Source organism: Halichoerus grypus, chromosome 3 (genome assembly GCF_964656455.1).
Source record: "Halichoerus grypus chromosome 3, mHalGry1.hap1.1, whole genome shotgun sequence".
Lineage (NCBI taxonomy): Eukaryota > Metazoa > Chordata > Mammalia > Carnivora > Phocidae > Halichoerus > Halichoerus grypus.
Window position 1 is genome coordinate 60,355,744 of NC_135714.1, and position 12,430 is coordinate 60,368,173.

The 12,430-nt window shown below is 40.9% G+C and overlaps 1 protein-coding gene across 6 annotated transcripts in view; it reads left to right on the top strand.

Annotated features, from left to right (window-relative positions):
* ART3 (ADP-ribosyltransferase 3 (inactive)) overlaps positions 1-12,430 on the top strand; it is a 154,588-nt gene that overhangs the window by 133,240 nt on the left and 8,918 nt on the right. For 3 of the 6 annotated variants that reach the window (XM_078068785.1, XM_078068782.1, XM_078068784.1), the window contains exons 4-6: positions 9,821-9,853; positions 10,765-10,797; positions 12,122-12,151. The exons of 1 other annotated variant lie outside the window; for it this stretch is intronic. In XM_078068785.1, the coding sequence (XP_077924911.1) occupies positions 9,821-9,853; positions 10,765-10,797; positions 12,122-12,151 (96 nt within the window). Of the gene's footprint in view, positions 1-9,820; positions 9,854-10,764; positions 10,798-12,095; positions 12,152-12,430 lie in introns of those variants that run through there. 2 more of the 6 variants (XM_078068787.1, XM_078068783.1) reach the window with 2 other exon arrangements.

Below are 12,430 nucleotides of genomic sequence, written 5' to 3' on the forward strand. Positions count from 1 at the left end.
CCCCAGGGTTATTGGTTGTATGATTTTTTTTGTTTCCTTAGTTTTTTATATCCCATCAATAATTCACCTCCAAATCCTTAGAAATATAAATCTCCACTTAGTACATTCAGACATATCAGATACTTTCTTTTTTTTTTTTTTTGGAATATACTCCTGGATTCCCCCCATCAAACTACTCTGTGATGTACTCTTTAGGCCTGCTGAATATCCTAAAATCTCTCCTCACAACTGTAGAGACTTCCTTTTGTTTCTCCCCTGTGAGGAATCCCCTATATCTTGGATTTTCTCCTCTTTCTTGAATTACTTCTTTGTTTGGCAAGGGTGTGTGTTCTCTAAAAGTTTTCTGAGAAAAGGGACATTGAGGGAAATTTTTAAGACTTTGCATGCCTGAAAAATCTACCTGTAAGCTTGAATAATAGTTTGCATAGATTCGTATTTCTGTTTTGGAAACCATTTTCCTTGGAATTTTGGAGATATTCCTCCATTGTCTTCTGGTTTCTGGTGCTGCTGTTGAAGAGCAGGAAGCCATTCTAATTACTAAAGCTTTGAATTAGACCTTGTTTTTATCTTTGGATGGTTTTAGAATTTTTCCTCATCCCCAGCATTCTGAAATTTTATGATGTTGTGGTTTGGTGTCTGAGTGAAAGATTAATAAAACCCTTTCTCCTTCCTCCTGTGAAAATGGCCTCCTGTTGATCTTCTAACACGGTTTCTCTGTAATCTACTGAAGGTGAAATGACCACTGTGTAACCGTATAACGCTGCCTAATGGTAAACATAGCCCTTGATTGGTAAAATGCATCTGAGCTGGGAGGGTTGTGAATAAACTGTAAATATTTGGGGGAAGCCATAGCTTTGGGCATTCCCGAATGCGGTGTGACATATGCAGGTGTTTTTCTTGCTGAGTCCTGAAACTATACTCATGGACTGGCATAAGAGATACTGTCTTTATGTGGAATGAGGCTACTAAGCTAGGATGGTTCCTGCACCCGCCTGTGTAAACTTGTTTCCTTGTACCTGAGCCATCATTTTGGGAAAAAAAGAACAGGCCTGGATTGCTGTGAGGACTTGCGTTGAAGGGATGTATCTGATGCTGCCCTGCTGCTAAATAGTGTGTTATGTTTCTTGCCTTGCATTCTTCTGTAAAACTGAGTAAACTAGTGAGAGGAGAGCCTTTTTGGGTCTTATGAGTGTGCCTTTCTGGCTGAACCCAAAACCAGGGCTGCTGATCAAGCAGGGTGAGTATTGCAGTAGGGCCTCAGAAGTGGGATAGACTTTTAGACCTTGACTCATTGTGGCCAAGGCACTATGAGATTAAAAAGTACAGGTAGGTAAGTAGGAAAGTGCTGATGAGACACCATGCCGGGGTGGGGGCTGATCCACTTATGATTTAATGACAGAAGTGTTGTGGCCATTGAGACGCCTGGGGCACAGAATTTAAGGAAGGTCCTTACTCTCAGGGTCATATACTTGTACCATCTGCAAACTTGCATGATTCTAAGAGTGAGTGCCTTTTTAAATTTTGCATTCATAGGCACCTCATTTGCCTCACCCCAGTCCCGGTCCTGAGTTGCAAGTGAATGAAACTATCTACCTTGAGAGGGAAGATGAAGACTGAAGCGAGTAAATTTGTATTGAGAGGAAAAGTGCCCATTCCTCTCATCAACCATATAGTGGACCTGACCAAAAACCAAGCCATTTAGAGCTGGCTCATACCAGCTCACGGAAGCTGATTGTGAGCATACATCTCTTCCCAGTTCCTCATACATCACAGTAGCTTGAAATTGGCCATGGTTGAGAGCTTTACCATGGAAATCAGTGAACAGTACAAATCAGGACCCCACCACCCACCCCAGAACCTATTCACCTAACCAATACATCACAGCCAGAAACCCAGTTGAAGCTGGGATGACAAAATGATTCCACTTTGGTGCTCCTGATGCATTTGGCCAAATGCCATTTGTGGAGGAAGAAACCCTGGCTGCAGTAGATAGAGGCCAAATCAGTCACTGGTTGATGGACAAAAGGTGGGCAGTGGAACCCACAGAGTTGTTTGTGAGTGGGATTATTATGAACAAAAGGGGTGGAGCCATTGGGTTGATTGAGAATGAGCCAGGGCTCAGGTTTTCATGAGGAAGTGCAATATGAGCTCATGCGAGGAAGGGAGGAGAGGAATATGCACACCCCTTTGGGTATGCCCACAAGGTCAGGCAGAGGCTGTCACAGCAAGTTAATGTTCAAACCAGCCACAAGGAGAGGACTTTGTGGAGGCTCACATGCACTATTTGTTTGGGAGCTCTGACAAAGGCCACTGCAATTGATCCTGTTGATTTAATGCCAAACTGAATTCTAACCAATGTCCTCTGCTGCCATCTAGAGACAACCATTGGGATCTCAGGGACAAAAACCCAAAAAAAAGTAAAGCTAGGCTGTTTTCAACACTATGAAGGAAAATAGCCGGGGCTTTTCAAAACTCAAGCTGGGAGGATATAATCAGAACCTTGTTCCATTGTGACTGAATAAAACTCTGGATGAAAAAAAAAAACAGTTGTTTCTAAATGGGATAAAAAATGATACCAAATTGGGACGCCTGGGTGGCTCAGTCAGTTAAGCGGCTGCCTTCAGCTCAGGTCATGATCCCAGTGCTCTGGGATCGAGTCCCGCATCGGGCTCCTTGCTCAGCAGGGAGCCTGCTTCTCCCTCTGCCTGCAGCTACCCCTGCTTGTACTCTCGCTCACTCTCTCTCGCCCACGCTCTCTCTCTCTAACAAATAAATAAAATCTTTAAAAAAAAAAAGATACCATGGAACACTGTATCTAAAACTAATGATGTAATGTATGGGGATTAACATAACAATAAAAAAATTAAAAAAAAAAGATACCAAATTTAGTGCTAACACAGTCCTGTGTTGTTTTAAACTTGTTTATGATTTCCAAGATAACTAATTTTTATAAGACCCACAATAAGTTTTTATCTAAAAAAAAATAGGTCATTTGGTTAGGAATTGGAGAAAACACCAGTGTCCCATTAGGTAATACAATTTCCTGGTGGTCAAAAATACTAATCCAAGGATATGTGAGTGAACTATGAGTAAATGGCAACAAAACCCTTTTTCCTTCCGCATTGGGGAAGTTACTGCAGGTTAACCTTCTGCTGTACTGCTTTCCTAGAAAACCTGATTAAAGGTGGAATGTCAGTGGTGTAATCAGGCTACATTCCTTACTTTTAAAAAAGACCCCATTTGGAAAACTGTACCTGGATTGGGAAGACTATAGATGAATTATAATACCTGGTAGAAAACCATAGCTTTGGGATTCCCTGTACCTTATAGTGCAGATACAAGGTTTTATTGGAAGAATACTTAAAGAAATAGTATAGTAAAGTATACATCATACTCTGAACTCTAGCCCTGGACTCCAGTGGCTGATATTAGTCTATTTTGTTAATCTTACCCAGACCTGTTGAGCCAGCTCTCTGCTAAGCCATCAAAAGGGGAAAAGAAGGTAAACCTACAGAGCTATCGGAGACTTAGTTTGTATAAATCCATGCCTAGCCCTTGAGGGCTCATTAAATATAAGTATCTTCATTGGTTCTAATTGACACTCTTTTTTAGCCTTCCTGGGGAGGAGTGAAGTTTCAGTGCAGTTGTCTGAGATTGGCTGGGACTGGGACACCAATAAGATCTCATGTAGAGAGGACATGACATATTCATCACCAGGAGAAATTCACAGTATGAGTCAACACCTAGAGCAATTTGGAAGGCTGTTCAGACAGTTTATCTGTATTTATAGCAAAAGAGAGAGCTCTTCACCACCAACTTCCTCCAGACTTTCATCCACCAAACTTGTTCATCCCAATAATCAGTCAGCGTTCAACCAGAGAATCAGAATCAGTAGAAAATATATAGGAAATATATATTAAGTCACTAACTGCAAGGATTTAATATATATTAAGTCATATATATTAAGTGGGGGCTAGCAAGGCAAGTCCAAATCTGTAGGTCAGGCTGTCAGGAAGGGCAGGCTGGAACTTTTGGGCATTAGCTGAAGCTGTGTCTACAGGCAGAATTTCTTCTTCTGGGAAGCCTCAGTCTCTTAAGGCCTTTCAGCTGATTGAATCAGGCCCACCTGATTATCTTGGCTATCTCCCTTACTTAAAGTTAACTGATTATAGACTCTAATCACATCTACAAAATACTTTCAAGGCAACAACTAGATTAGTGTTTGGATAACAGAGGACTGTATCCTAGACATCTGACATAAATAAAACTGACCCTCACGCCTATATTAGTTATCCATCTCTGCATAACAAATTAGTCCAGAATTTAGTGGCTTAAAACAACACTTATTATTTCAGTTACTTTGGGTCAGGAGTCTGGGTGTAATGTAGCTGGGTCTTTTTGGATCTTGCTGTCTCACGAGGCTACAGTCATCATAAGACTTGACTGGGAATTATTTGCTTCCCAGCTCACTCACAGGATTGTTGATAGGATTCGGTTCCTTGTAGGTCGTTGACTAAGACCTCAGTTCTTCATGAGCTGTTGACCAGAGGCCTCCCTTATTCCTAGCCACATAGGCCTCTCCATAGAGTATCTCACAACATGGCAGCTTGCTTCTTCAGAGTAAGCAAGAGAGAGAGCAAGAAAGAGTGCCAGTAAGTCATAGTCTTTTGAAACCTAATCACGGAAGTAACATCTCATCACGTGTGCTGTATTCTGTTTGCTAGAAGCAAGTCACTAGTTCAGTCCACACTCGAGAGGATTATATAAGGGTGTGACTACCAGGAGGCAGGGTTGTTGGGAACCGTATCAGAAGCTGCCTACCATAATCCCAACCCATTACATGCTGTCACTTCCTCTTGGGGATGATCCAGATTGGCTGTCCTTTTTTCCATAATGATCAGTTCCACAGTGACCTCTCTGGCAAAGGAGACTAGCTACAGAACCACTGGAAGCAGAGTCAGCCTACAGTCTCATATACTGGTGTTTTTGATCTAATCAATATGAACTGTTTATTTGCTGAGGTCATATGAAATATAAATATATATTCATTTACTGAAGTAAAAGCAGGTTTTATATAAATGTCCATCCACTGAGGTCAGGACAAGCACACCTACACAAAAAGGAGGAGAGTATACTATTCCTCCAATTCGCCTCATTCTTTAATACCTAATTCTTTGGAGCTTGGGAACTCAGCCAAGACAGGTTAGCATGGTTGTATGCAACTTATAAATAGCTGAAGACAGCCAGACCAGTTCACCCTGTAGAGATCTTTATTGGGGAGGCTGATAGAATTTTTTATTGAAAGCCCTAATCCTTTGCTTATAGAGTCAGAAGCTGTAGTAGGGACAATGGCCACACATGCTTGATTTGTTTTGCCAGTCTCCAGATGCCTTTCTTTAGATGCATTCGCCACATAAACATGTATATGTATAGCATAAAGATTGACTTCATGAGTTGTGTTTGCTGTGTTTGTTTCCATAGAGAGGGACTGCATATGGTTTTATCTTTAGTAATCAGTTCTGAGTGTCTCAGTGGCCTGATCATACAGCTTTAGAGCATTAGCGTTGGCACTGGTAGATTGCAGTCAGTCCCAAGGTGGTGCCTGGGTCCCTGCCAGGATCACCATTTGAAGTTCTTCTCACAAGAACATCCAAGGCAATGAACAAATTATTATTAAAATGGATGAATACAGCATTCCATTGGATTTGTCCAACCTGGGGGCAGGCTGTTTTATTAGAGAACTGTACTGTCTTTTCAGGTGTGAATTCTTGTAGGTAAGGCCCCTATTGAGCCAGTAGTTTGGGTAAAGTAGTAAGTAAGCTTTTGTGGTGTCTAATGCAGAGGTTCTCAAATTTTCTTGGTTCATGGTGTCCCTAGTGTTGTCGTAATTGTTTTCACAGTGTCCACAGGCTAAAAGAAATACCTAAAAGTTCCATTTATTAAGTGAAGTCAAACAACTCAATAAGTATTATGTTCATCTAAGAATTAGAAACATCTTAGTAATAACTATTTTAAAAAATAATACACAAATTTTTAAAAAAATATTATTTCATTCTTAGCCACAATAACTTGCTAATGGGATGTATGTGCCTATTGGACACTGCACAGCTTCTCAAAGCTTGGAATCAGATTGGATACCACCTTATTTGCTGATCCACATTGATTTTCACATGTATTTGCTTTTTTATCACAATTGCTGAGAACACAGCCTTGTAAATATTTGATGTCATCAAACAGAATGTAACATGGCATACCTTTGAAACTGCATTCTACTTCAAGCTAGTAGTTCATGCTATATCTGACAGATACCAAGTACATCTGTGTTTGTCCTAAAATTTTAAAATATCCCTTGGGAGCCCTGTGCATTTCTGCCACTGTTTGGAAACTGCAGTTCTGATAGATGGACAGGCACCTGTTTGTGAAAGTGGTTAAGGCCTTAGCAGCTAGCCAGGTTTGGCTCTTAATTGGAAGTAAAATTTCCATGTGATGGAACTTTTGGGGTTTTATCCTACCTATGGGACTTAAGTTCAGAGAGAATCCATTGCATGATAAGATAGGGGGTTGGAGAGTCATGACTTTTCTTTCAGTGAGACAGTCTGTCTTAGTCCCAGTGACAGGCTAGCTGTAGCAGCCCTGCAAAGGGCTTGTGTGCAGAAACCCAGTGATCAACAAATACCGCCTTAGTCTTATTGCTGGAAATTCCAACCAGCTGTGAGTTTGGTCACAGATGTCTGTAATTTCTTAGGATCTGAAGGAGATTGGGAATTCCTGAGAGGCTTTATTTACTCTTGTCTGGACTGTTTCTAAGTCTTCTTACTGTAGAGTTCACTGCTAAAATGACAACTTACAAGGTTTTCCAGTGTGACTGGTGGGAATAGGCACTACTCTTGTTCCTGTGGGTTCTTTTCCTGGCCTCACGTAGTTTCCTCACATGTGTAAGTTGGACAGTATTTTGCTCAATACTTGAGGGAAACCCTTTGAAGATCTTTGGAGCTTTCTGTGCAGCTACCTTCTCTTTAGTACTCTGTAAAAACCAAATTATCTTGGTAATTTCTTTGTGGAAAAATTTAAGCTATTCAATGGTTGTAATGTCATTCAAGTTCTCTGTTTATTCTTTTTTTTTTTTAAGATTTTATTTATTTGACAGAGAGAGACAGCCAGAGAGGGAACACAAGGAGGGCAAGTGAGAGAGGGAGAAGCAGGCTTCCTGCGGAGCGGGGAGCCCGACGCGGGGCCCGATCCCAGGACCCTGGGATCATGACCTGAGCTGAAGGCAGATGCTTAACCGACTGAGCCACCCAGGTGCCCCTCTATTTATTCTTGAGTTATTTTGGTAAAGTCTGTTTTTCTAGGTATTTGTCTTATATTTCAAATTTATTGGCCTAAAGCTAGTCATAGTAATCTCATGTGTTTTTTTTTACACCTACCAAATCTGTGGTTATATTCTCTTCTTTCATTCCCTATGTATTTCTGCCTTCTCCTGTTTATTTTTGATCAGTCTCATTCATTTTAATCCTGTTACTTCTTTAGAAACCCAAAATAGTTTACTTTCTGCTGTTGAAACACTAATGGAAAATTAAATCCAAAGTCAAATAGGGAGGAGAAATGCAGTCTTGAATAAATGGATCTGTGTTAAACATTAAAGGAGATCCATCCTCTACTACTGAGAAGGCTCTCAAAAATTTGGTGCATAAAAAATCACTTGGAGTCCTTGTTTAAAATGTAGATTACAAGACATCACCCCCAGAAATTCTTTGTCAGTAGTCCTGGCTAGGGTCCTGGAATTTGCGATTTCAGTAAACACCCAGATGATTCTGAAGTATGTGATTAGAAGATTACACTTTAAGAAACATACTCTAATTTGTGGTACAGATGAAAGATAAAGGCTTTAAAATTCCCCAGCGTTGGGGCACCTGAGTGGCTCAGTCGTTAAGTGTCTGCCTTCGGCTCAGGTGTTGATCCCAGGGTCCTGGAATCAAGCCCGGCATCAGGCTCCCTGCTCAGTGGGAAACCTGCTTCTCCCCCTCCCACTGCCCCTGCTTGTGTTCCCTCTCTCGCTGTCTCTTTCTCTGTCAAATAAATATATAAAATCTTAAAAAAAAAAAAAAATTCCCCAGTGTCTAGTCCCCTGGCTGAATCTATTATACCTATAGCTTTCTTAGCCACATCTTCCCTCACCTTTACCTCACCCTCAGCTAAGCCCTCTGAGTGAGACTTGCACTCATTCATCTCCTGCTAATGCGATCTTTTTTATTAGTCTCTAGACTGGTTTTTTTTTTTTTTTTTTTTTTTAAATTTCTAGTTTAGCTAGAGACCTAAGGTTAGCCTCAGGGCACCATCCAGATTCTAATGGATCCGTACCATTTCCTGGACCAGTAGAAACTGGACCAAGTCACCTAGATTCTTGGTTCAAACTCCACAAATGGAACAGGATTTGAGAGCAGATTACAGAAAAGCACATCTCTCATAGTGAAGCCAGACCTCTTAGGGATTCCCCCATTTTATATGGAGAAATTCATCCTCAGGTAGCTGAATATCCAGATTAGATCAGTGAGTTAGCCAGGCATGGAGAAGAGACCATAGGACTCTAGGCCATCTCTGGCATTCTAGGAGGCCCTCCATGGCTCATGCTGGCACCAACTCTAAACATCCTCCCACTGAAGTTCTTGCCTTAACTTCTGTTGGGCAGGCTAGCAGATATCCCTGGATGTCATGTCTCAGAGGAGTCACTGCAGCACTGATGATTTATTTTTATAAGGCCCTAGACCCAGCAAGAGGGTCTAGGGCCTTATAAAGATACAGTGATAGATGCCATATTCTTGCTTTCCAAAAGCTGTGGTTTCCTTACATATATAGATCAGTGTTCTGGGACAGACCACAGATCAGTGGTCTGGGATAGACCATTTGTTTCTTTATATGAATGTGAAGGATCTTTCTTTATATATCCAAGGATCTTTAAGATCTGATTGAGATTCTTTTTCTCCAATGAATAGGAATTGTCATAGGGGCATCTGGGTGGCTCAGTAAGATAAGCGTCTGACTATTGATTTAGACTCCGGTCATGATCTCAGGGTATGAGATTGAGCCCCAGTCGTGCTCCGTGCTGAACGTGGAGTCTGCTTAAGATTCTCTCTCTCCGCCCCTCCCCCTGCTTTTGTGCATGCACACGCCCTCTCACTCTCTCTCTCTCTTAAAAAAGGAATTGTCATAGTAAAAGGATAGGTTTTCTGTTGAGGACATTTAGTATCTGAAGAGAAGATTAATTAGACACATAATTTTTCTCCTAACGTTTGCCAACTAATCATAGAATAGAATCATAAAGTGTTAGCCTTGGATGGGCATTTGGAGGTTATTTGAAGCAAACTCCCAGTGAAAGATACAGATAAGGATACTGAATTCCCGAAACGTTAGATGTTTTGTCAAAGATCATACTGCTGTTAAATGGCTGTAATGTGAGTACAAAAATGTAATTGTTCCGCATTTCAGCTCCCACCAAATTATGGATCTGATAGACTTAAAACTGACAGATTAGATTACCAGTAGCTATAAGACCAATTTGAGATCTTTACTGGGGCAGGGGTGCCTGGGTGGCTCAGTGTTAAGCGTCTGCCTTTGGCTCAGGTCATGATCCCAGGGTCCTGGGATCGAGCCCCGCATCAGGCTCCCTGCTCAGTGGGAAGCCTGCTTCTCCCTCTCCCACTCTCCCTGCTTGTGTTCCTGCTCTCACTATCTCTCTCTGTCAAATAAATAAATAAAATCTTTGAAATCTTTTCTAGGGCATAGAGTATCTAACTAATAAAGCTTTATCTTCATGTTTCAGGACTAAAAACTGAAAATTGTGTTGAGAACACGGGTAAGATATGCATTTAAAGTATTATTTCTGTAATGGGAATATGATGTCTCCCGGGTATGGGTCAGAGCCACCCACCCCGTTGTCATTCTGCAGCCATCATCTTCTCAAAGCTGAGTTGTGCTGCTGCTTCTGCGGCTACAGCCACCACCACCACCGTCCTGTCAGGTGGAGGGCCCAGGAGCCTCTGTGGCTTGCGCTCCACCCCCAGCCCTGCCTGTGGCTCTTCTCCCAAACACTGCGTTTGCCTTGGGCGTGCAAGGACCATGCCACTCTCACCCTAGCCTGTCCTTGGAGGAGCTTAAGGACTTTTGAATGTCCCTACATGAGTCCTATGCACAGTGCTAGATTCATATTCCCATATTTTGATATCTTAGGAAATAACATTTGGGAGACCAAAAAGGAAAGGAATATAGTGCATATGGCTGAAGGGAGACTGAGGGGACAGAATCGTAATGTGGTCTGTCTCACCTTCCTCAGGGAAAAATAGGAGGAGGTAACAAAAATAATCTTCCTTAGAGGACCATGGGAAAGATTTGGGAAGATAAACAGGAATTCTAGGAGGAGGAGCTTTATCAGATAAGCCCAACAGATTTGAACCAAAGTTTCCAGAAAGTGCTTTAGGCTAATGCATGCTTTGGGTGGATCCCTTTGAAGATTTCCTTGTTAAAAAGTTTGACTATAAAGTTCTGTTTCTAGCTGTGTTCCTGGCTAGTTTTTCTGTGAATTCTTCATGTAGTTAAAATCCATACCCATTTGTTTTTGAAATTGAAATTTTATATTTCTCATATTACTGTATTTTTGGAAGCCAACTTAAATCTTTTTTATTAATAAACATTTAAAAATAGACTGAACCTGACATTTACTTACATCTGAGCATAGTGCTAGGTAATGAAAACATGTTTGTATTTCAGAACATCATCTACCCATCTATATCTACAACCCTGGTAAGTGTGCTCTAATTTTTAAAAATAATCCTTACATGGATGTTTAGTATTTAGTAGCTCTTTCCTGTTTAGCAAATTCACTTCTTAGTGAAGAAAGAGTACTTTGCAGGTATGAAGGTGTAACTTGAGAGAAAAGAGATGGGGAAAAAAGAATTTATTCTGGGGGAAACTTAACTTTTTGTAAATGGGAAGGTTGTGTCTCTGGAGATCTGAATAATACAGAAACATTCTGGGGAGTAAGGTTGGTAGGTCCTGAAGGGCTAGTTGCTCTTGACAGGCCTGAGGGCCTGTTATATAGCTCTGTATTCCGTCATTGAGATTAGCCTGTGTGGCACCACACATCCAGATGAAAGTAGAAAAGCTACTCATTTTCATCTGTCAAATATGCTGATGTTTGCCATCATTTGACTAAAATATCTGGGTGATTGGATGCTTTCCCCATTAAGCTTCCACTTCCATTGATATGACTCAGATCACTTTTTTGCATAAGTTCCTTGTGTGTTTGGCCCATTTAGCTACAGTAAGTTTTTCTTTACTGAAGAGAGAAGAGCATCTGGCTTTTCCTTAAGTATGCAATTTACTTGATATTTGGAAGATACTTCCTGCCCCGATGTGAAGCATTTTGTGAAGCTTCATGTGAAGCATTTTGTGAAGCTTCACGTGAAGCCCCTGAGGACTTGCTTAACAGCACTTCTTTTTGGCCCAGTGCAGCCACAAGTTTTACTGGTCATTTCACAGGGACTTCAGCTAACTCTTCAAGACGGACATTTTTCTACCTCATTGAGATCCCCAGGAGACTTGCTCTATGTGATGATTTTTCTTTCTCCTTTTTCTTACTTTTTTTTTTTTGTTGTTGTTATTTCTCCATAACGTCCACAGGATAGTGGTTTCTTTTTTTTTTAATTTTATTTTATTATGTTAATCACCATACATCCTTAATTTTTGATGTAGTGTTCCATGATTCATTGTTTGCGTATAACACCCAGTGCTCCATTCAATACGTGCCCTCTTTAATATACCCATCACCAGGCTAACTCATCCCCCCACCCCCTCCCCTCTAGAATCCTCAGTTTGTTTCTCAGAGTCCATAGTCTCTCATGGTTCGTCTCCCTGATTTTTCTTAATAAAAGGGGCCAGAGGAATGTTCCAGCCCAATTCGGTGCATTTAGATTCTGGCTGACACTTAAATTTAGTAGCTTTAGTTTACTGGACATACCAAGTGGTTCTTTGTGGCTCTAATATCTGAAAATAGTTTGCTGTAACTATAGTTATTCTCAATTTTTTTTTTATCATTAAAGTGGATAAGTTTCTTCTTATGACTTAGGTGAGAAAGACCAGAACCTTGAAGACCCTGGTAAGACATTTTTGTAAACTCTGGGGGTTTTCATTTGCAATATAGCTCTCTTAGGGATGGAAACAGGTAAGCATAACACAGTAAGGAAAAGTGGGAAGAAGGCAGAACCCACTTTAGCTTACTAGTTTGGTATATCAGAGCCCTCCTGAGTTATATAGATAGACCTTTATAAAGATGATGCAGTAGCCTTGTCTCTTACTTAACTCTCCTGTTTATCTCCAAGATGACCGACAGAGCATTTAGAGACATGATATGAGGAACTAGTTCTAAAGAGTATAT